The sequence below is a fragment of the Musa acuminata genome, chromosome BXJ1-9 (genome assembly GCF_036884655.1).
Source record: "Musa acuminata AAA Group cultivar baxijiao chromosome BXJ1-9, Cavendish_Baxijiao_AAA, whole genome shotgun sequence".
Classification (NCBI taxonomy): Eukaryota; Viridiplantae; Streptophyta; class Magnoliopsida; order Zingiberales; family Musaceae; genus Musa; species Musa acuminata.
In genome coordinates this window covers 941,147-965,772 of record NC_088335.1, presented here as the reverse complement: position 1 = coordinate 965,772, position 24,626 = coordinate 941,147, and the positions used below count along the sequence as shown (strand labels likewise).

Below are 24,626 nucleotides of genomic sequence, written 5' to 3'. Positions count from 1 at the left end.
ATCTTCCCGGACGCTGTTTTCGGGATTAGAGTTCGAGAAAACAACTCTGCGAATCTTCTTGTACAAAGAGATGTTAACGATTTAATCGATCAATAATCTTAACAAATGATATCATAATCGATTTAATAGTAAGAAAGAATGGAGCCAACCTTATTTGGGTCTCGTATGTACCATGATAACGTTTTATTCCAAGCCACATTGGTTCTTAACAAAGACATCAATCCCTTCAATGATAATTGAAAAGTGTGTAATACTCCGGTTTTATCTCTCGTTGGGACTTGAGTATACTTATAAAAACTTAATGAATATACTACGAGATGTCAGTTGATAGGGTATATTTTAGTACTATCCCGCGATAACAGTCAACAACCACGTCAGCATCAACACGGAGCCTCAGGGTTGATATGGTGCATTGCATCGACGTGACACCTCAAACTCGGATGAGACGATCGCTGGTTCCCATGCTGTCCGAGGTCGTACGAGACAACATTGCATAGCACAAAGCCACTTCGAAAACCTCGGAATGACATCGCGTGGCGCGGATCCGTGCAGGTCAATTGACGCTCGCTCAGGAGGTGCAAGCCGACCACTCGAGGAGTCGACCGTCATTAACGGATCACATACGATCGACCCTCATTCACAGGTCTAAAAGTCAACCCCTAATAGACGTCAAGGGAAGGACCTCGAACACTTCAACTCCACTTAACTCCACTCAACACTAACTTATGATTCGGAAGGATCAAGTCAAGAAATCTTTCTCTCGACTTCAGCTTGTGTGCAGTAACTTGACGGGAGAGGAAGAGCAACTCATTGCTCTACCTAGAACCAATTCCGGAGACGAAGCCCGATCCAAATCTGATGTCGACCACCTCCGTTCAAGCATCCATGTGGGCGATTCTGTGCACTCGGGATTGGACCGAGCTATATTGATCCATTAGCCACGACATAAGGTTCCCCAACACATGTCAGTCATTTCATCGGATCGGATCGTCACACATCACATCTATTTCTGACATGATTATCATGTTCAATTGGTTAGGTTTAGTCTCTGATCTCATCCATCCTAATGTTTGTTAAAGAGGTAAGCGCAGTTTATGTTGTTGTCAAACGAAACCTATGCTGTAGCTATAAGCGGCTTAAGTGTATTGAAACCAAACCTGTTCCATGCCTCTCTATAAATAAGTCTCCAGATCCTAACCTGTGGCCTACAGCCAAGTAACAGGAGGAAAGCATGGCAAACTCCCTCAGACTACTCTTCTTTGCATCGTTCACAGAGGTAACATGTCGGCTTCTCCATAGTCCATATCTTGTATCGCCTCTCATCATATGCACCAACACCTCGATGCAGGCCTGGGAGCAACGTGCGGTGTGTCCGACATAGCCATTCGACAGAGGAAGACCGGAGCGACCGTGGAAGGGAAACCGGAGTACCAGGTTTTGGTGAGCAACGAGTGCAGGTGCCCGCAGTCCAAGGTGGTGCTGCGGTGCTACGGCCTCAGCAGCGTCGAAGCCGTCAACCGCCGCGCCATCAGAGCGGTGGACGAGGAGAGGTGCATCGTCGCCGACGGGCGGCCGGTAACCAAGGGTACTCCTGTAAAGTACAAGTACGCATGGATGACGCCCCAAGACTTCCCTGTGGTCAGCACTCTCATCCACTGCCACTAAGGGCTGGAACGAGGTTTTCTAGCTTCCTTCTCTTTCTGATCATGGGAAGAAGAATGATCTCCTTTTCCTATCGAGTTGGATGTCCAACGTAGTTAAATCCAAGAATAAAACACCGTCTCTCTATAGCTACAGGAAGCTTAAACGTCGGTGTTGTGGTCGAGCTTCGCAGGATGACTGCATTCGAGATCACCCCAAACATCTCTTAACATTACATTACTTTTCCCTCGAACGTTGCCGTTGTTGCTATCGCTAATCCTCTCTCCCTCGTTCTGATGTCTCATACATTAAGTAGCGGACAATTTTGACCACAGAGAAAGTAGCACAAAGAACGTTACAGATGTTAACATCGCTAATCTTATCCACCACAAAAAGCTCTGTGGTGTGATCATCGCACTTGTAGCCCTGGATACAGACACACTTCAGTGCTGGTCAAACACTTTTACCTGTAGAGCTCATAGGATGAAGAAGGACAATGACAAATCCCAGCATGTTAGGGGAAGGTGGCTGACGAAGGATTCTTTCGAGGCATCCCCCACTAGCCGTGATTTGTGCTCGACTCAGAGGTGGGCGCCTCATCTTCAAGTTGTCTGTGGGCAGAGATTTGTTGACTAGATGAGTGGCTATTGACATCATTCATTCCACTTGGATGTTTTGATGATATAATCCACCCTTACACTAAACCTTGGAAACAGGTGGCTAAATAAATGAATGGTAGGACAAGTGATATCATTCATACAATAGTTATGTGTTTACATACTACAAGAATCCTACACGCATAGTGACAGACGATTGTCCAAAGTACATCTTAGGCATCTTCTCCTACTCTGACCTGCATGTTTGGTGCTCCATTGCATTAAGTTTATCATATGTACTTCAAAACACTTGCAGTAAATCAGATGGAATACGTAAAATAAGGGATCTTACCATGTGTTTAAGAACCAAAATTTGAAGGATTCCAACAGTTGATATTTTCTCTAGTCCTTTCTTCCAGGGTGATCCCAAATTGTGTTCCTGTTACACACATCATAAAAGCCCCAGAGAAACTTCCAAAAGGACAGTTAACCTGCTTTTCTCAACAGATATCAGATACAATGAAGCTAACATGGTAAATGAAGGGCCGCATGTTCTCCACCAACATTATTAAATCCTCGATATGAACTCGTCATGTTTATTGCCTCTAACCACTCAGCAATCCAACAAGCAATTTTATCACCAGTGACACTGCCCCAGCCAAGAAGAGAGATGCAATGGTTGAACTGACAGAGCAAGATTATGCCATCTGCAACTGTGTGGTGATAAGCAGCCAAGAACTGCTAAAACTAATCAGTCAGGATTGTCAGATTTCATACCATGTAAACAGGAACAATTTTTTATCAACTGTAATTGCCTTTGCCTCTTGGTGCTACTCAGCACTAACTGAAACTGATTCAAGATAAGCGTCCTAAGCATCAACATACCTTTACCTTCAAATCGTATCAGTATCAAGATTTTTCTTAATAAAACAATGTGGATTTGCAAAACCCTTAGGCTGCATATGTTGTTGGACACATCCGCTCCCGATATAATGATGTCATGAAAGAATTCCATGGTTGTGCACATTGGTACAACATCTTGCACAACCTTTTCATCATCAGATCTTAAATTATGTGCATTCTGATCCAATCTCAAACCACAAATATGTAAAATTTGTCGGATAACAGACAGAAAATTCAGCAGAAGAGCATGGTACACATTGTCTAGTTCTTTCGATAAGTGAAAAAGGGTAGTGGAAGATCTTCATGTAGGAGAATCGCAGAACTTCTCTGCCTTTCAGAAGTAATGATACAAGCCAAGGTTAAGAGTCAGGCAAAGACCTTGATCATACCATTCTACCGGATGAATGGTCATGTAAAGGTAGTCCCATGTTTAGTTTAATATTGGTCATTGGTCACTTCCACCATCAAATCCCCAACCAAATTCAGATCTGACAGAAACAATTTCAGTTTAGTTTGCACTTATATTAAATAAATCGAAACACACAGTTATTGGACAGATCAATCATTCATAACACCAACACCAGTTAATTTTATCAATGATATAATTCCAGTAAATTCTCTCTCTCTCTCTCTCTCTCTCTCTCTCTGACAAGCAAATCCTATAATTACCATTATGGTACATCATGTGCTTCAAGAAGATTGTCAGCAAGATGATTCAGCCACATACTAACTTACCGATCTATTGCAATCTACATAGGCATATTGCCCTGAGGGAATCATTGTAAGACTTATATTATGATCTATCTCTTGTAAGGTTTGAAGTGATAATGTTGGAATTCAGCACCAAATTTTAGAGATTCTTCTTCAACCTTGTTCTTTAGTCTCCTCCAAGTCCTCAACATATCTGACTGTATCAATCCCCGGTACAGTGTCTCAAATGTGACCTTTTGTGGAAGATACCCCTTCTCTATCATCTCCATAAAATACTGGCAAGCTTCCCTCCACTTTTTCTTATCACAAAGCCCATGAATTAACAAGGTGTAAGAATCCAAATCTGGGCCAGTACCGCTAGTAACCATATCATTCCATATTTCCCAGATAATCTCCATGCGATTTAATTTTGAAAACATTCCAAGTAATATGTTATATGTATGAATATCTGGCCCACTTGTTAAGCCCATTTCTTTCATTTTCTTGTACAATTTTGTAGCACCAACCACGTCTTTCCTTCCACGATACTCCTTGAAGAAACAGTTATATGTAGCTGGAGTCGGGCACACTCCATCACGCACCATCTCACTAAGCAATTCTTCGGCTTCTTCCAATCTTCCACATGATGCAAGACACTTGACAAGTGATGTGTATGTTGCCACTGTTGGGCAAATTCCCTTCTCTTTCATTGAGCGAAACATATAAAGAGATAGTTCTGGTTTATGAGCTCGACTGTAAACATGAAGGATGATAGAATAGCTTATCGTATCAGGTTCAATGCCTTTATTGTGCATCTGATTCAAAAGATCCTCGGCAGCTTGGATTGTTCTATCAAACCTATTGTCTGGGTGTAAGCTTGCCCTCCTACAGATCCCATTCAACAAAATATTATACGTAACCACATTTGGTTCTAACCCACGATTGACCATCTCGTTTAGAAACCTTTGTGCCATTTCATGTCGGTTTACCTTACACCATCCATAAATCAATATTGCATATGTCTTTTCATCAGGTTCATACTTAAATTTCCTCTTATTGAATAACTCTGTTGCAACCTGCAACCATTAGCAGAATCAAGAATGCAATTAATTTTCCAGACAAATATAGACATTCTAAAACGAAAGATGTGCATATTTTCACAAATGAAGGTAAAAGTTTTCATGGCATACATACTACAATTTCTATAAGCAAAGCAACAAAGAGTTATGTATCTAGGAAAATAGTATACAAAACAAATAAAATAGGAGAAGAAACATAGGTAAAAGTATAAAATGTCAACAGCTCAAGTCAACAACAAAAACTTTATCATCCCTTAAAGAACCAAAAGGAAGATAACAATGGAAAAGCAGAAGTTTCAAAATATCATGAAGGACAAGATCATCATGCGTCTAAGCACTGAAGGATGTGACTATCTGATAAGTGAAATTCTTCAAGTTATAAGATACATAGTGAATTAGTTATGACCATATAATTGCTCCACCATACCAAAAAAGATTGTTATTTCAGGCCAACCTGATTTGTGTCAAACACGGACCCTGTAATTTTTTAACACAGATTGGCTGCTACAATAACCTGCATGCTTCTGTTGCTTAACATGCAAGTTTTTCTGGAAAAATAATTAAAATAATAATCAGAGTCTATTATGAAGATGAGAGAGTGAGAAAGAGACAGAAACGAGAACATCAAACCAACTGAAGTAAAATGGATGTGACAGGAACATTCAGTCTTTCTACTTAAAAGATGAATTGGTGTGAAGCAAGAGTGTTTTGGAAAAGAAAAAAAACCCAACGATGTTACATTAAAATGTCATGCAATAATGATAGTTTATAACTCTGAAATGCAACATATAACAATGGCTATTGAAAGAAAGAGGGTGTTCCCGAGACTACCGGTAATATGGGATAGGTCAATGTTCGTATCTTTATATTAGAGAGGCTGTTATTGAGACTAAACCAGGTCACAAAGGAAACAATCGCCAAAAACGTTCTTCTTAATGCGAATAAATCCAACCATGTGCATCAGCAAAATCATCCCTGTTTATCATCAAATGACAATATGCTACATCCCATAAGTATATTAAGATGCAAAACATTGCAATGGAAAAAATCTCAGTGCATAAGGTGTTAGCTTAATCTAACACTGATGCGGTGTTAGTCTGAAGGAATATGATAATCTAAAACAACTCACCTGTTCATCAATGCGGTAGCATCAAAAACCAAAAGAAGTACATATTTTTATAGATCAATCAAAACTATATACTTGCAAAAGAAACACATGCTCAGAAAAGAAATGTGGAAGAAAAAGATAAAGGTAACACCTTAGGGTAGCCATACTTGCAGAGGGTGTCGAGGAGCATCTTGAACTCCTCCCCGTTGGGTTCCCTCCCCACAAACGCCTCCATGTCGTCGAAGGTTCTGATGGCCTGTTGCGCCATCCCGGCGGCCACGTACCGCCGCACGAGCACAGCGAACGTCCTCGGGGTCGGCCCGACGCCGCGCTGGTCCATCTCAATGATCATCTGCCACGCGACATCGAACTGCCGGACCCTGCCGAGGATATCGACCATGAGGCCATAGGCATCGGAGGCGTGCTGGTGGTGGGCGTGGTCGCGAGCCCAGACGAAGAAGCCGAGGGCGACCTTGGAGGCGTGGCGGAGGCGGAGGAGGGTCTGTAGGACGAGGGAATCGGAGAGGCCCACACCGGCGAGCTGGAGTGGGGACTCCATGGCGTGGAAGGGGTTGTGGTGCTGAAGGAGGAGGCGGGCAAGGGCATCGGCCTCGGCCGAGGGCTCGATTGGCGGTGGCGTCGGCTTTGCTGGGGCGGCGGCGACCTCATCGGGGAGTCCAAGATCGGGGTCGAGGGAGCCGGAGAGTGAGCGAGGCGAGGAGGAGGGGATAGGGAGAGGGGGTGCGCGGCGGCGGGCTAAGGTGAGCGACCTCCCGAGCATGGTCGAGTTGCGCCGAGGTTTCGAGGGTTCGAAGGGAGAAGGGGTTTTCCGGTCCGACTCGGAAGACGACTCAGCGTACGAACCCCTCGCCGCATGCTTAGCCTCGTCTCGAGATAAAAAAATCAAACGCTAACTTCTTCACGACTAAAGACACTACAGGCTGGCGTGGCGCACAACAATAGAGCAACAGAACGAAGATGTTATAATTATATTCAAAGATAGTATAATTAAGTTTTAATTAGTTCGATCACTTACAAACCTTAAATCAGCCCTTATTTTTTTTTATTTTTTATAAAATAGTTTATTTAAGAGTTTTGAATGAAGTCGGAAAAGAAAAACGTTTTCACATAAATTATAAAAGAAAAAATTAATATCGATAAAAATATTATTATAAAATTATCTTTTTAATTATATTTTAATATTATTTTTTGACATGTGATAATATGTACGATATTTTTCTCAACAAAATCGAAGATGATAGAAAAAATAAGATTAAATATTTTATTTTTTATAAATATCTTAATATAATTTTTAAAATTATATGGATCAAAATACTAAAGTTAACTAATTAGTCGATTGATTTCTACACTAATGAACCAAAAAACCTCTTTAGAGAAACCTAAGCATCTCGATCCACGTTAACGAGTCGCCGATACTGTCTGCGTGAAGCACTTCGACGTCCTTCTTAGCATAGGCCGATGATGAGACGAAATTATCGGGCGTACATCCCGGAGGATGCCGTGATGTGTCTGCGCAGAGAATGGCGGCGCCCATCAAGATCTTGACCTGTGATCACTCACTGTTTACTTAAGAGTGAAGTAGTAAAGGGATACAAAGCCAGATTCTCGTCGCCGGAGCGGTGCTGTTTTGGCCCCCAGTGGCCTTCCTTTTGATATCACTAATGGCCCACATGCCTTCGTCTTCCACTCCAAGCAATGGCGGCTTTCAGCATCAATCCACCGATACGTTGTCCTCTTGTATGAACTGACATGGAGTCCTACCTTCTTTAAGTGATGGTGGGTAGAAGGACGAATCATGAGTGTCGTCGCAATTGGCTCCATGATTTAATCACACTTTGTCTTTAAATATATATATATATATATATCGAAAAGAAAGATGATCTAAGTCAATGTAGATAATTCTAAATTATAAACTCTAAATCCTAAATCCTAAAATTTATAGGAATATATAAATGATCTAAATTAATTTAAATAATATATTATTTAAATTATATAAAATGCATTTCTGTAATGTCAATACTTTTCACAGTAGATTTACATTATATATAAATAATCCTTGATATAAGAGGTATCTACATCATATCATATAAAATTTCCATTGTATAATGTAATGTTATTCTAAAAAATATTCATTTAATTTATGGCAAATATATCGTCATTTTTAACACGTTGCACATCTTTAGGAGTAGGATTAGTGGGTTAGTGGCGTGGACGCTGAGGCATTAGGCTTTTTGGTGTCCATGTTCCTTTGAGCAACAGCGGTGATTAGGTACAAGTCGTTTTCATCATAGAGAAGTGGGTTCATGTCCATCGACTACTCCTAATAATAATGCCATGCATGCATGCAATCTAGCAACTCAAAAGGACGATGTCTACCTTGCTCATCCAAATCGTATTAGATCCACTCGCATGGATCCAAATCCATGGTCTACCTTCGTGATCCGAATCCGAATTATATTAGACCCATTCCCAAAGTCTACCAAAATAGTTGTCAAGGGTATATGCATCCCTATAAATACCCACCCCCTGGCAGGCCACAATCTGTACTCTTGTCTTTGCTCTGTGTGTCTGTGTGTCTGTGTGAGAGAGAGAGAGAGAGAGAGATACGCTCTTCGCTCACTCTCGCCTCGCCCTCGATCGCTGGCACGCCTCCTGACGGCGATTGCTCCTTCCCCGTGTGCCCCAAAGGTTCGATATTTCCCCAAAAAAACCCTCCTTTTTTTCTCCTTTATGCTCTACGCTTCTTGCGGTGCTCATCTCGACCGGGTGAGCTGCGACTGCGGGGACCAGTCTTGTGCCCCCTCCTTTTTTGCCGCTCTCGTGCTAATCTGTCGTTCCTGGAGAGCTGTCCTCCTCTGTGCGTGGTATCGGGGACAAACCCTCGGTGAGTCGTGAGGCTACATGCCCGAAACGAGAAGATTTGGGGGAGGAGCTCCGTTTTCCTGTTTCGGAGATCATAGGCAGCGATGGAATTGATCGAAATCGATCCCCGCTGCCTGTTTCTTCTGTTTCCTGGCTCCACGCCCGAGACTCCAAGTCAAATCGTTTCTCCATCTTATACTTGTCTGATAGATGGTCTTGTTCACCCTGCTGATTCCTGGCGCCTTCTTGCCGCCTCCCTTTTCTGCTGCAGCAGCGAACAGCTCTCCGAGGGTTACTAAAGCGGGAAAAAGACCAAGAAAATAGGGGTTTCTATCGCTTGGAGCGAGCTCGAGGTGCCGTGACACTCACTCGTCCTCCGTAGACCGAAGAAGAAGACGATGCTTGGGGAAGGGTCTCGGTCGCCAGATCAGCGGAGAAGGGGAGGCGTCTCTGGGCGGCGAATGGCCGTGGCGGCGGCGTCGGCTACGGCTTCGGTCGTGGCGCTCCTGCTTCTGCTCACCTTGGGTACGTGTGAAACCATTCTACCAGCTCTGCCATTTTTCATTCCGGAATAAAATATTTATGTCGGGTTGGCAAATTGCGTGAACGGTTCGCTTCGGAATATTCTTCTGATTCTTGACGGGATCTCCATCTTGTTTTCTACTGCTCGTTAATTGATTTTATATATTTTTCTATTAATTGTATTTTCTCCTCGTGCAGGGTGTTATTGGCCGCGACTGGATGGAAGACAGTTCGGGTTCGGATTCCGATTCCAGCAACTCCGCTCCGTCAGTGTTTCCAACCGCAAGCTTCTCCAAGTCGACGCAGGTATTGCTGCTTTCATTCAGCTACCGTAATCGAATATCGAACGGTTGAGTTCGACGGATGGCCATCTCCGAACCGTCGGATCGGTTTCTTTTAGTTTCACGCTTTTGGTGATCTGATGTGCCTAATTGCGTCGTGACAAATTATATAACAGGCGCCAAGTCGTCGTCGTCGTCGTCGTCGTCGTCGTCTGCGTCTGCATCCCGGTCGACGGATCGCATGGGTGACCGGTGCAGCGTGGACGACATCGAGGTGAACCAGGGGGCGACGCCGCCGCTGCCCAGCGGGATCCCGACGTACACGGTGACGGTGCTGAACCTTTGCTCGTCAAGAAACGGCTGCGCCATGGGACAGATCCACCTGAGCTGTGGCGCATTCAGCTCCACCCGCCTCATCAACCCCCGCATCTTCCGCCGCCTCCGCATCAACGACTGTCTCGTGAACGATGGCCGTCCCCTCGCCCCGGGAGCTTCCATCTCCTTCCAATACGCCAACTCCTTCTCCTACCCTCTCTCCGTTTCCAGCGCCACCTGCGTCCCCTCCTAAACCATGTGAAAAGGCCTCGCCACGAAGCTTCATTACGATTCCTATTCCCCCTCTTTTTCATACCATTTTAGCAGCCGATGGTGCCGACCAACTTCTACTTTTTGTTCAACCCTACTGTCTCTTCCCGTTTTCTGCCGCAGACTTCTATAGGTTTACACAACGAGAGCGAGGGGGAGAGAGAGGGAGAGACATGAGCTTGTCGCTCTCTCCTGTATAGACTTTCTGACACAAGTGATAGATTACTGATGTATGTCTTTGGCTCTTCTTCCCTATCGTTGCTGCTCATTGATTTAGAGAGAGAGAGAGAGAGAGAGAGAGAGAGAAGAGAACTATATTGATCAAACAACCAAACTATGTTGGAGTCCACCTCGATACGAATGAACTAAATACTCCCCAGTGAAGCCTTCCGAAGTCCTTCACTGATGCCATCTGCATCACAGGATAGATAGCTTGATTCATAAACCAAACTGCATCTAATAAAAATGCAGAATCCATCAGAATTTCGAATGAGAAAACAAGATCGCCTTGCAATTTTGATCGAATGATCTATCGCTGTTCAACTTATATATATACCACTCAAATTGAAAATTTTCCCCATAGAGTAAATACACAAGTCTCGTTTGTCCTTCACAAGAAGGCAGGCAGCATAGCCAAAAGAGAACTACTTCGAAATCGTAGGCAAAAGTGAAGTTTAGCAAACCAGAAGGTGAATATTTGATTTCATGTCGAAGTCGGTCTGTGCAGAAATTAAGTGCTTTCGTCTGATCTCAATTCAGAGTGAAATAAAATAATTTTATCAATTCCAATGATTTAGAAATGCAACCAAATGAAGCCCATATCATCTTTTGTCATAAATAAATAATTTTTAATACACACATATACATGAGGGATCAGATGTATTAACATCAGGCTTTCTTTTCTCGTGATTACTGCGTTCCATCTGCACATTAGAATATAGCAAGTATAGACGAACGTTCTCATGATCCTCATCATTCTCATGCTTCCTCCACATATCTTCGCCGTAGAAGACCAAAAGTTGGAGGTGACCAGTCATTGCTCTTCTATCTACATTGCAGGAGACAAGCGGATGATTGCTGTCGCCAAAGATGTGTTGCTGTGGCCCTCTGTTGCCTTCTTGTGTGGCCATATAATTAGTGCTCTCACTAATTGCTCCTAATCACCACCTTTAGTGTTTGCTTTGACGCATGCAGCAGACAAAGGGAGCTTGTTTGAGGGGCGGTGGGCAGGAAGACGAAGCATTAGTGTCGTCAAAAAGCGCTTCAGGACTAAAACCACACTTTGCGCATCCTTGGAAGTGAGAGGAAAGACTAGTGGGTTGGTGGTGTAGGTGGCGGCGGCGAGGAAGTCTAAAGCTTGGGAGGTAGGCTTCGGTGCAAATTGATGACCATCCATCCATGCATGTTCCTTTTGGAGAAAAAGACTGATGCATGATTTAGAATATTGAAGCATCTGTGAGCACGCAAAAATTGCTTCCAATTTAAAATTACGCTGCAGTTGGGCCCATAGTTATTAGAACCGATTGGGTTATTAATCGGTCCATTTCAATTATTATATCAGAAATAAATCGATTTATTATTTATTATATTTTTACAATATTTTAAATCAAACAGGCAGTCTTGCAAGTTGACTCGGCTTGATTTGCTCTGCTTTTTATTGATACACTTGTTCTATACGATGTGCACACTTAATTATATGGATAATATTTACATGAGAACAAGCTAGCTTGTATGAGTGCCGTATACGCTCATCATCTAGCCGTCAATATGAATGAAGTTTCCAATGCAGCATACTCGGTGCTTTTTTCCACCATTAAAAAGAAATCAAATCGAACAGCGAGATCTAAAACTTTCATGTCATATGTAGTGTTTGCATAATTTTGACAATATAAACAATACTTGTACATCGATCACAATAAGTGGGGTTTAATAGCTTTTATGCCAATAAAGGTGAATTATATATGGATGTCGGTCTCATGGCTGTCTGGAGGAGGATGGAGGGTGGGGGGGAAAACCATGTTCTTGGATCTCTTAGGGAGAAGATGAGGAAGGCGCTCCAGAGGTTGTGGTAGTAGGAGGGAACGGAGGAAATGGGAAAGGAAAAGATCCAGGTGAAGGAAGAGAAGGTGGCATAAACAGAGGTGGCATTGGAGTAAAGGGAGGGAAGGGTGGGAATCGAAAAGGGAATGGAGACGTCGGCGTTGGTGAAGGAAAAATAGGTGGTATTGGAGGCAGCGATGGCGGTCGGTTCGGTGCTGGGGGGAAGGGCAAAGGAAAAGTTGGTGTTCTTGGGGTCGGAAACAGAGGAGGGAACGGCCAAGGGAGAGATGGCGGTGGCGGAGTTTGGAATGGCAGGGGTGGAAACGGGTAAGGCATAGGCGACGGCCAGGGGAACCCAGACGGAGGCGAAGGCGGCCAGAGGAACAAAGAGGAGTTCACAGAGGCAGGTAAGTAGTGCCCGCTACCGGTGCCGCACAGGTTGGCGTCCTTCTTCGATGGCCTGTAGTTGAGCGCGTTCAGATTGTAGAGGCAGCGCTTGCCTTCCCCACCTCTGACCGCCACATGCCCGGTGGAGGTATTCAAGCCGGGGACATCGCACAGAGAAGACGGACTCCCGAGCAGGCTCGCTCGACAGCAGGAGTCCATCACCACACCCTCCCTGCACTCGAACCCCTCCACCGGCGGGATGTCGAGCTTGTACACCCCGAACTTGTCCGTCGTTCTGTCCACCGTGATCGACATCTCCTCCCTGGACGTGGAATTCGTCACTCTCAACATGCACTGCACTCTTACTCGGACACCTGAAAGCGCACTACACTCTCAGTCGGAGGAAAATAACGCGGTGACGGTGTAGCCTCGGAGTTCTTTTTACCTGCTAAGAAGTAGCTGTGCTCGGAGAAGACATTGTTGGCGCAGGCGTCGCAGAAGACGGTGCCCATCACGGTGACATTAGAGATGGGACTCGGATCAGCTTCCAGGCATAGGGATGTGGCGAGAAGGAGCGCTAACACAAGGACGAAAGCGGTAGAATTCATGGTGAGAGAGGTAGGAGGGAACGCCGGAGATTTGATGGTGGCCTTTTAGGAGACTCTGCTCGCGGATGCCGGGAGGAAACGATAAAGACATGTGACAAAGACATGTGAAGGTCCTTTTCGGCCTTTTATGAGGGATATCAAAGAGGGGGACGCCTGTCACGGGTGGTCTGCGTTGCTCGGTGGGCAGTGCGTGGACGGGCAAAGCGGTCTACCGGACGCCATGGGTGACGAAATAGAAGATGGGGATATGCCATTTGCAACAAGAACTCCTCAACGTGTAACAGCGTTTGCACTGTGAGTTGTCCTTCGCCTTCTCCTCCATCCGTTTGTCTATTTGCTTTGTACTTTTATTTTTATTTATTTATTATATTTTAGCTATTCTAATGTTAGATATGTTTGTTTGATAGTTACCATTTTGATAAGTGATTAAAGTCAAACCAAATTAATATTAACGTATTGATATTTGGTATCAAAGACAATCTAGTATTTAGGTATCGATCTAATATTTGAATAGGATGATGAAAGATCGATTCGAATAGGAAAAGATAATTTTTGGATGAAATCAAATGACTCATTGAGATTGTGGATGTAGTAATCTTTGGGCTGGTGGTTCCCTTTGTGTTGTGCCGTTCATCGAGAGCCCATCTCTAATGGTGCAGCCATCAGCTCGAGTTGCATCATATACTACTTTGTGAGTGGTACTTACATCTCATTAGAGGAGTCCATCACGTCACAATCAAGACAAGAGATAACACATTAAATATGAGTATTAATGTCGCAATATAACATTTTATTTTTCAATAAACAAATAAATTTATTACTTCGACCCAAATGGAATGTTTATTAAGTCTTTATGGTGTATTGTATAAATAATATTAATATACAAAAAATATAGATCGAAATATAAAAATAATTTTCAGGCTTCTCAAGAAAGTTAGCAAACAAGGCGTAAGAGAAATTTTTCTCGATGTGGAACATAAAAATGATATCATTCATGTCTTAGCACCGGCTTAATCCATGTCATCTTGGATGTCTAGTTATGTTATGAGCTACGATCGCTCAACTCATTATTATTAGTTTATGTGTGACAATTATATCATTCAATAATTCAATAAATTCTTTTATCATTAATCAATGATTTCATATTATCATCTCATAAATTAACCTCCTGCTTAGCTTCGACGATCAAGCTCCTTACAAAAAAAATTTCCTACATGTTCTTTAAATTATTTGAAATAATTTAAATATAGAGTATATACGTGTGCCACCTCTATCACACCACCAAAATAATATTCAATAAGTGTGAATCTATCTTAAATAAAAAAAGTTATTGTTCCTCCTCAATCAAAACCCATCCAAGATATAACATTTGAGGACACTAAAAATATTAAATTATTATTTACATCTACAAAATCTATATAATTTATAATCATTCAATTTAAACCTAAAATCAACTAAAAAAATCATTAATAATCACCTATAATCCTAAAAGAGTAAAAATTAATACAATCATAAAATCAATCATTTTTTTATTCATGTGGTTATATTAATTTTCTCTGTATCATTTAAATTTTATCATATGTTAATTTTATCATATGTTTTCGATGAATTTTCTGTTCTACTATCTTATATATATATATATATATATATATATATTGGACATACTCCTACTAATATTTCTTATGAAATCTTCCAAAAAAAAAAAAATTCTTTTCTCTCTCTCTCGAGACCTAAATGTATGATGAGATGGGACGGTGGACTCGAATTGATTTCAAGCTCTCGATGATTGAAGCCGTCGATCAACAATGGCAAGCCCTGACATGATATAGAGTCGAGCGTGTTTCCGCTCGTGCTTTACGGGTTTGATTGACACTAAAAGAAGAGGAACGACAAGTGCGCAGTCTTCTCCGTCGTGCAAAGAATGACACGACGCCAATACGACCCAAAGGAAGCAGAGATGCCAAAGCCGAAATGATTCGGCGCCGGTCTCTTTGCATCGACACCACGTCAAGCTTTCATCTTTACACGCATGCTGGCACACGTGTGCACGTGCCGAGCTCCCGAAAGCTACACCTTTATGTTTTCCTCGTCCTTACTCAAAGGTTGCAGCAGAGCAAAGCAGAGCAGAACAGAGCAGGTGGCCTCAATTCTCAGAGTTGCGGTGGATGCCGACAACTGCTACAAACAATTCGGCTTCCTTGTGGAATCTGGATATATGTACAACTTGTCGATAGAAGATGAAGGAACAGTTTAGTGTAGTATATGAGATATATTTACCTACTTACAAAAAAGATACTGGGTTTCAAATCTCATCCGATAAATCTACATCTAAGATTTTACTGTCGGATACCAACTATGTTAGCTGATAGTTAATAGTAAAGTGTAGGAGCAAATGTCAAACAACTTTATCGTACATCTTTACCAAAGAAAGAAGAAAGTTTAGATGGTAAAGATGATAGCAAAATGGAATCCTAGGAAAAGAAAACTTTGCTTCTGGTTGACGGTTTCTAAAGCTCTCTGGGCATGGCAAGATTCAATATATCCAGCAAATCCTTCATTGCTAGTCGGCTGCATGTCTTTGTAGCAACAAAGAAACAGCTTATGGATATGGAATGATGCCCATCTTTTGCCTGTCTTTAGCATGGTAAGGATGAATGGGGGAAGGTTGGGTGGGGTGGGCCTTCGTGTTGTCTCCCCGTCTCCTTGTTTTGCGAGGTTTAGTAACTCATAACTCTCTGAAACCGATGGAAAGCATTAATGCATCTCCATCCATATATATACTACTTGGATACACACAAGTCTCCGTCTCATGTTCTTCTTCCTTCCTTAAAAGCAATTGATCTTAATCCAACCATCATCAGAGTATGATAGCTCTACATTTCCAATTTATGATCCAAAATATAACTTAAACTCGAAGATTCTTTTCGTTTTCCAGTCCCTTTTATCATACTCTATGAGGACTATAGACGCTTTTGTCATCAACCACCTCAATCATCTCTACCATCTTCTCTTCTAGAAAGTGAAAATAATAATATTTTATCGGATAAAATTTTATGATCAAGATCCGTTTTTATCGTTTATCCTTTGAGAACACAAAAGTAAGTTTTCTACCTGAAACTTACTATATGAAGCAAAAAAATAATATTATATATTCTTTGGAAACCAATCATATTTAATCTCTTAATTTAGGCTTAGCATATATCTCTCTCTATATATGAAGGGTAACATTTATGATTAGTTCAAATATAATCTAATTTTTTTTAATATGCATATGATGATTCATCTAAATCAGCATTGAATTAAAATAAACCATCTAAACTTTGCTTATTATCTTAAAATGGTACTTTTATTTTGTGTTATTATTTTATGTAATATATTATTTATGGCTACTATGATTTTATATTTTATATTGATATTACCTAAATTTCAAATGTTGTAATTAAATATTTTTCTTTCTATTATCAGATACTGATATTTGGTTACACAATATATTAGTTTAAGCATACACTAATTTTATGTTGGAAAGGAGGCAAGTCAGAAAATAATTTATGAATAGGTGTTTTCAATTATCCAAAGAAAACTCACTTTAACAATTATTAGCCATCGCTATTGCTTTCTAATTTGAATCAAAATATTTAAAATATACAAATACATTAAGAAAACCTTTAAAATTCTTATATGATAATAGAGCTTGCAATAATAAATGAGGGACATCGATTTCGAGGATATGTATGTTAGCTTTGTGAATTTTACAAGATATGCCTACTAAACTTAAATTTAAAGAAATAAATAAAAATCAATAACTATATATATATATATATATATATATATATATATATATATATATATATATATATGAAATATGTTTGAAAATCTAATTCATAAAATATTTAAAGGACAATTATTTAATAGTATAAATATTAGTAAGAAATATGTTGGAAAAGGAAGGAAGGAAGTAAGGAAGGAAGGAAGGCAAGAAATAGGAGGGGGAGGAGGGGGTGTCAACGTCAGAGGAATGATAGATTGACCACTCTCTCTAAAAATGATCTGAGACAGGAAGGAGACAATGGAAGGAATCGACATCCCCCATTTCCAATCCACATCCGCTTTCCATATCACCAGCCACCAAAAGCTGATCCATTATATTAACAATGGCAATGAGTACCTGCGGATGCAGCCGAAGCTTTGGGCGGCTTCCGCACCTCCCCACTCCCCACTCTATCATTTCATGCCTCTTCTCCCCATGGTTAACTCCTCCTTTCTCCGGATCACGTCTGATTGGATCTGCCACCGAAACATTTGATGCGGTGATCGCGTCGAAATAGAGCAGTGGTCGAGTGATCTCGATGAAAAATCCCATCTTTTGCGGTCATCGTTGAGCAAGTTTGAATCTTTGGCGATATGGGTTGCTTCCCCTGCTTCGAGTCGGAGGAGGAAGCGCAGCTCAGCCATGGGAACGAGTGCGATCGCACGAGAGAGGAGCGGCCGATGGTGGCGCCTCGCGTCGAGAAGTTGTCTTCTGGTAAGCTTGAGCTTCTGCGATTCGATGATTGGGGGATGGGATCCGTAGCTGATGAGCTTTGAATTCCGTATTATCTTTTGATTTCTTTGCTTGATGCTAAGAAACACGACTAACACACGAATGCTTTCTCGTCTCTCGTGTTTTAGTTTAAGTCAGTGTCTATGCCTATTTTTTAGCTCGAAGATCAAAGGAAAGAATAAGGTGCGATGCGCGTTTGCTGCTTTATGTGTAAAGATGGAAACTTGAACTTTTGGTAGCACTATCTCAGACCATATGAGATCAATCTTGCCACATCTTTTTGGACTCATCTAACTCTCAGATGCTATTCTACAGTTTAATTGGGTTCATGGGTACCTTGGAGACTTTTGTTCATTTGAATCTGATCAATTCCCAAGTTCATTGAGTTGCATTCGATCAAATGATGAATATGTTGCTGAGATGCTATTCTACAGATTGACTCTGTGACTATGATCCCTTGTCTTACCTAAAAATCCTCCTATTCAACTTTGACACGCTGTTTCATGAATTTGCAGGAGATGATAGAATGAAAACCGCCAGAGATTTGAGTACAAAAAGGGAATCATTGGGCGCAATAGAGGGGTCTGATTTTTCTATTTCGGCACAGACTTTCACCTTTTCGGAGCTATCGGCCGCGACCAGTAATTTCAGAACAGAGTCTTTGCTCGGGGAAGGAGGGTTTGGACGCGTCTACAGAGGTCGTCTGGAAACTACCGGTCAGGTAGTTTTTCAAGTGTATAGTCTTTTTTGTGTGGTCATTCAAATTTTGCTTCATGCTTGAGGATTGACTAAAGTTTCATCAGCGTATGTAAAGCCTCACTGAAGTTTTGAAGTTGGAATTCTTGCAATGCTCAGAACGAGAAAAATCATGAAATATGAATTTTTAACTGCATAAAGCTAACGTTTCTTACACTTGGAGATTGGACCTGTATCTTCATATTTATGGGGATGAATGTCTGTATGTGCCTGCAGGTTGTGGCTGTAAAACAGCTTGACAGGAATGGACTCCAAGGCAACAGGGAGTTCCTAGTGGAGGTCCTCATGCTTAGCCTGTTGCATCATCCCAACCTTGTGAATCTAATTGGTTATTGTGCTGATGGAGACCAACGCCTTCTTGTCTATGAGTATATGCCCTTGGGATCATTGGAAGATCATCTACATGGTATGAGTTTACATGGTAGTCCATCACAAAATATGGTTCTTCTGTTTTTTTCAGTACAATGTTCCTTATTTAGATTTATTTTTGCTAAATCAATCATGACATTCTTATGCAGAATCCCCTCTGTGTTTGTTATTTTTTTCTTCTTTGTGTGAACCCAAAGCTAGCTAGAGCCATGTGACATTCAATTAAGTATGAAATTTCAAAACTCATGGTTGGGCTCATTCTTGTTCCTTTCAAAGAGCTCAAGGTTATCTTGGAAAAGAAATCAAAATAGTCAAAATGGCTTATAGCATCAGGAGATATTATGTGAAATTACTCCTAGTCTGCTGAGATTCTTGGTCCTTTCTATAAGCTTCTTGAGTTAATTAACATTTTCTTTGCTTATCAATGGTCTCTGGTCCTCATTCGTGTGGGGGATGCCAATTGTCTGCATAAGAACTGTATTTTCCATGTGTGTTCACCTTTCCCATGAACATCTATAAAGATTCATAATCTTCCATGCAAATCAACTTTGTATTATCTGTAGGCTATATGATAGTCAAAATAATTTAGCATTCAGCACTAATTTGTATAAGGTAAAAAGGTTTGGTGATGGGAAAAATAATAAATATTCACAAGAAACACAAATCATTTTTTTCATATTATTATGTTGTAAAAATTGTTCTATTTAATTACAAACCAACAAGCTATTTGGAGAGAAAGTCTAGGCCTGTCAATTACAGATATCACAAGTTTCTCAAGTGCAAACCTGGTAGCCATACTATGGGATAAAGGGAAGAGTTGGACTTTCTACCTTCATACGCATGCCTGTTGCAACCTTCCAAGTGTTAGCAAAAAATTTTCATAGTTGGCCACTTTCAACACGAAACCACACAAGGCGCATTTGTACATTTTTTTTACAAATTTTGAACATCAACCTTCATTTGCTTTTCCCACTCATTTCTCACACCTGCATGGTGTTTTTATGTGCAACCATTTTCTTTGTCACCAACACAATCAATGTTCTAAATACTCACTTCAATTATCATTTTAAATACTCACTAATTACTTGTTAAACGCTAGTTGATTTTTGTTTGCCCATATAATGGAAATCCTAGGAAAACTATTTTTGTTTCAAATGTTTATGGTTTCTTTGTATGGCTGTCACTAGGATGGGAATCTAGTCAACCTGTATGTTCAGCAAGTGCATAAACCAGAAGGCATACGTCCACATACTCGGATGATTAAATAGGTTATTAATTTTCAGCCATCTTAGTGATAGATATGAGCTTCTGGACAATACTTTGTATCTTTTAGTTTTGGATGATTAGCTTTTAGTGATTTACTAGATAGGTAGAGATGTTATAAATAACCTACCTTTTTGTTTATCTTCAGACTTTCCACCTGATAAGGAACCACTTGACTGGAATACAAGGATGAAGATTGCAGCTGGGGCAGCCAAGGGATTGGAGTACCTCCATGACAAAGCCAACCCTCCTGTTATATATAGAGACTTGAAATCCTCCAATATCCTATTAGATAAGGGCTTCCACCCAAAGCTCTCCGATTTTGGACTTGCAAAACTTGGTCCAGTTGGTGATAAATCTCACGTGTCAACAAGGGTGATGGGAACTTATGGCTATTGTGCTCCAGAGTATGCCATGACCGGACAACTAACAGTTAAGTCTGATGTTTACAGCTTTGGAGTTGTACTATTAGAGTTGATTACCGGACGGAAGGCTGTTGAAAGCACCAAATCACATTCAGAACAAAATCTCGTTTCATGGGTAAGCTTTCTCAACTTACTTTTTTAGGGATGATCTTATTGTCTTATTGTTTTTAAGGAAACACTAGTCCTGTTCTTATCTTCAGTGCCTTTCCATTTTTTATTTTCATAAACAGCAGTCTGGCATATAGCTAAAAGGATCAAGTATTGGCACACTTCTGTTCAGCTTCAAATGGTTGCATCTGTTGATTTCTGGTAGAACTGAGACAGTAATGCAACAGGGGGTTGACAGAATTTAGTTTCATTAGACCGATTGGGGAAATGCTCTCACAAGAAACTAGTAGTTCACTTTTCCCCATAAAGCTTGAATTGTTAATACATCTTCACTTTTTTTTTCTACATTCTCAATATTTCTGGAAGAAATGCTTCGTAATTAGTGGTAAATCTTGTAACAGTCATTTAGTTGTTTAATAAGAACTTGTCATTTACAATTGAAACAAATGCTACAAAGAATTATCTAATAAAATATTAGAGAAACTGTAGCTGATTTTCTAGTTATAACATTTGACTGCCTCTCTCTCTCTCTATATATATATATATGTATGTATATATATATATATGTATGTATATATATACATATACATACATATATCAGATCTTCATGGAAGATCTGATATTTGAGGACTTCACGAAAGACTCGACTTTGTGACTTTCCAACTTGATACAACCAATATAGCTGATGCACAATTTCTAACGATGGCAAATCAGAAACTAGGTTATCAGGAGATACCATAAAACCTTAAAAATGACTCTCTTGGAGGTGGAGTGGCCTGTTTATGCACATCTTGGAAGCAACCTTCTGCAACTGCATAACCAAGAATAGAATCTAAACAAAGATGTGGTGGCTGACTTTACAATCCAATGTCTAACTTCAGAATGCAAAGACATGAAAAGTGAAAAGAAAGTCCAAAGATCCAATGAAATATAAAGCAGTTTTTCCATTCTCCACACACGAAAAGGGTGATAAGGAAATCTATTCTTGGAAGTGTGATATTTTATGGAGACTCTTTTAAGAATTAAGGCAAGAAATGGGCTTGAATTTGGGTATATGGTTCTTTGGGAGGATAAATCTACTAGGCAACTTGTAGAATACATCCATGATGCCACCCTATGATTGATTACTGCAGTGATCTGACTTAACTGTTTGCTCGTATTGTTCAAGATATATATGAGACTGCTGCTACAACTACTCATTTTCAAAATATCACATATACGTGCATCTGTTTCAGGCTAGTCCTATGTTCAAGGACCGCAGAAAACTGGCAAGTCTGGCTGATCCAAGACTACAAGGTCGATATCCCATGCGTGGTCTCTATCAAGCTCTTGCAGTGGCATCCATGTGCATCCAAGAAGAAGCTGCCTCCCGTCCCGCTATTGCAGATGTGGTCACTGCTCTGTCTTACTTGGCATCCCAAGCATATGATCCCGGTGCATCTCCCACAAATAACAATAGACCTGGTGGTGAAAGAAGAAATAAGAATGCTGATGAGGGAAGTGGAAGAAACCCATCTAACAATAACAGAGAGTCTGACCATAATTCGCAAATGAATTGTGAAAACACTTTGAAGGAGAAAGCTGCAACCTTGAGAAGGGACTTTGACCGGGAACGAGCTTTGGCAGAGGCCAAGATGTGGGGGAGGAACTGGCGGGAGAAGACACAGGCTAAAGACAATGCAGAGGGAAATTGATGATGTCACGAGTGCGATTGGACAGGGATTCGCTCCCCATTTGTGTATAAAAAGAGTTGAAGTTGCGGATCATCATGTCCTTCCCTGGAACACATCTTTCGTTCCTTTATCATTTGCAAGAAGTGATGGAAAATCTCGACTTACTACTGTTTGTGGCAAGTAGGTGTTGTGAGTGGTGAGCAGGGACCTGGCATGCTTGTTGTAAAATGTCAAGAAGAGAACATTTTATGAGGTAGAAGGAAACTATGTATCATCCTGTTTTGCCGTCACGAACTCTCGGTTGCAGTAATATGGGTTGGTATCTAATTCAACCTCAGATGTGGAATAGATGAGGACCACTTCCATTCTTTGTCAATTTATTCTTCAATTTTACAAGGATGTCAATGGAATCCTCTTATTGTAGCCTCTTCAGATTTTTTGCTTTGACGAGTTATTAATCAGCATCTGGTGCCTGATCTGTTTGCTACAAGTCTTCCTTCATTATGAAAAATATATCTAGTAGTGTTCAAAATGGTGACTCATGGAATGCCAAGAGGTGATCTTAATGTGCCAAACACCTCTAGTGAGGGCCCATATGTTTTCATGCAAGGCCAAAATTTAATGACATCTTCCAAATTTCAGGAACAGTCATTGGAGTGTTCATGCAAGGCCATGATGGGTGGTATGAAGGTTGGATTGTGCTAATGGTGTTTGTCTGTGGTGGAGATTCTCAATGACCATCAGCTTCCCCTATGAATGCGTACAAATATGTTCAAGAACATTGAGTATCAGTATACAACATATCCATAGGGAAGAAAATAGAGCTACCCACCAGGGAGTAAACTTTGGTACCAATTTTTGGGACAAGTATTTTATGAAAGGAGGATTTAATGTTCTTGTCTCTGATATAGATGGCAAATTTTGTACTCGTTCTCTTTTGAAATAGATTCTGGTTGCATTTTGTGGAATAAAAAAGTATTTTATTGATACAATAAAATAAACCAAATGTGTACAATTGCAACGCAGTCATTTAGAACATCTTGAGATAAAGAAAAAAGCAGTCTTCATCACAGCCACTCCTACAACTATTTACTAGACCTCTTCGCATCAATAACTATTTTTTCTGATGACGATGGAAGAGTAGTGTCCGAGCTGTCTACACCAACTACGTCATCAATCTTTGGAAAACAAAATGGCTATTTAAACATAGGGAGAGAGATTTGACTAGGATGAAAAATAAAGAAACCACCCTTTTTTTTATTATTAACAAGTATTGAAAATTCATTAAAAATTATTAAAGTATTATTTTACTATTTTATAACTTTAATATTATTGATTTTATCTCTTTTTTCACTCTCAAATTTTTTTATTTTATCCTCGTTATCAATATTAACCAACATATGTTGTCACCCCACCGCCCCACCCCCCCCCCCCCTCCCCTTTAACATCTCTCTTTTTATTGTCGACATCGTCAACACCCACACGATTACCCATCGACGTTGGCCACCTCTTTAATCGCTATCATCGACGTCAATATCGTTCGATACTGTTTGACATCACTCATCGCCCCTTAAATTTTTTAAAAATGAGATGATAAATACTAAAAATTATAAAAGTATTATTTTACTATTTTATAACTTTAATATTATTGATTTTATCTCCTTTTTCACTCTAAATTTTTTTTATTTTATTCTCGTTATCAATACTATTCTTGTTACGTCTCCTTGTTAACTAACGTCTCTTGTCGCCCCCTTTGACACATCTCTTTTTATTGTCGATATTGGCCATCTCTTTGATTGCTATAGTCGATGTCAATATCGCTCGATGCTGTTTGACATCACTCATTGCCCCTTAAATTTTTTAAAAATGAGATGATAAATATTAAAAATGAGATTATAAATAATAATCTCCAAAATAAAAAGTTCAATAAGAGGATTCATAAATTTAATCATGTTAAAACGATGACACGTGGATGATCCAACCTCACATCGAATACTCTCTTAGCTCAACATGTTAATCAAACGTCATGTCCATATTCCATATCAATCAAATGCCACCTATCTCTGATGAACATTTACTCTCTTCCATTACCATTACCAAGAACCTATTATAAAACCCCTAGGTGCAAATTTCTTTTAGGACCTATGGAACAAGTCTAACACACAACAC

The 24,626-nt window shown here is 40.5% G+C and overlaps 4 protein-coding genes and 1 long non-coding RNA gene across 7 annotated transcripts; 3 read left to right on the top strand and 2 right to left on the bottom strand.

The window, feature by feature from the left end:
- Window positions 1–1,136: 1,136 nt before the first annotated feature.
- On the top strand, window positions 1,137–1,807 carry LOC135592296 (uncharacterized). The gene is made up of 2 exons (XR_010478986.1): window positions 1,137–1,276; window positions 1,349–1,807. It is a non-coding gene; the product is annotated as an uncharacterized LOC135592296 (long non-coding RNA).
- A 534-nt stretch (window positions 1,808–2,341) lies between these two features.
- LOC103996647 (pentatricopeptide repeat-containing protein At2g13420, mitochondrial) lies at window positions 2,342–6,912 on the bottom strand. The gene is made up of 3 exons (XM_009417601.3): window positions 6,169–6,912; window positions 2,590–4,906; window positions 2,342–2,494 (listed from the first exon to the last, which is right to left on the bottom strand). The coding sequence occupies exons 1-2, from the start codon at window positions 6,796–6,798 to the stop codon at window positions 3,941–3,943; spliced, it is 1,596 nt and encodes a 531-aa protein (XP_009415876.2). The 5' UTR covers window positions 6,799–6,912; the 3' UTR covers window positions 2,342–2,494; window positions 2,590–3,940.
- A 1,656-nt stretch (window positions 6,913–8,568) lies between these two features.
- Window positions 8,569–10,798, top strand: LOC103996645 (TPD1 protein homolog 1). 3 transcript variants are annotated; one of them, XM_009417597.3, is made up of 4 exons: window positions 8,569–8,726; window positions 9,172–9,425; window positions 9,621–9,728; window positions 9,880–10,798. In XM_009417597.3, exons 2-4 carry the CDS (start codon window positions 9,299–9,301, stop codon window positions 10,269–10,271), a joined length of 627 nt encoding a protein of 208 aa, XP_009415872.2. In that variant the 5' UTR covers window positions 8,569–8,726; window positions 9,172–9,298; the 3' UTR covers window positions 10,272–10,798. The 3 variants fall into 3 exon arrangements, with proteins under 3 accessions (XP_009415872.2, XP_009415873.2, XP_009415874.2); XM_009417598.3 differs by having other exon boundaries at window positions 8,577–8,726; window positions 9,175–9,425; XM_009417599.3 differs by lacking the exon at window positions 8,569–8,726 and adding an exon at window positions 8,786–8,922.
- A 1,194-nt stretch (window positions 10,799–11,992) lies between these two features.
- LOC103996644 (leucine-rich repeat extensin-like protein 3) lies at window positions 11,993–13,553 on the bottom strand. Its single transcript, XM_065081674.1, has 2 exons — window positions 13,161–13,553; window positions 11,993–13,089 (listed from the first exon to the last, which is right to left on the bottom strand). The coding sequence occupies exons 1-2, from the start codon at window positions 13,321–13,323 to the stop codon at window positions 12,320–12,322; spliced, it is 933 nt and encodes a 310-aa protein (XP_064937746.1). The 5' UTR covers window positions 13,324–13,553; the 3' UTR covers window positions 11,993–12,319.
- Window positions 13,554–17,387: 3,834 nt separating this feature from the next.
- On the top strand, window positions 17,388–22,947 carry LOC103996684 (probable serine/threonine-protein kinase PBL7). The gene is made up of 5 exons (XM_065081673.1): window positions 17,388–17,845; window positions 18,379–18,584; window positions 18,836–19,025; window positions 20,400–20,791; window positions 22,020–22,947. The coding sequence occupies exons 1-5, from the start codon at window positions 17,725–17,727 to the stop codon at window positions 22,476–22,478; spliced, it is 1,368 nt and encodes a 455-aa protein (XP_064937745.1). The 5' UTR covers window positions 17,388–17,724; the 3' UTR covers window positions 22,479–22,947.
- Window positions 22,948–24,626: the final 1,679 nt, after the last annotated feature.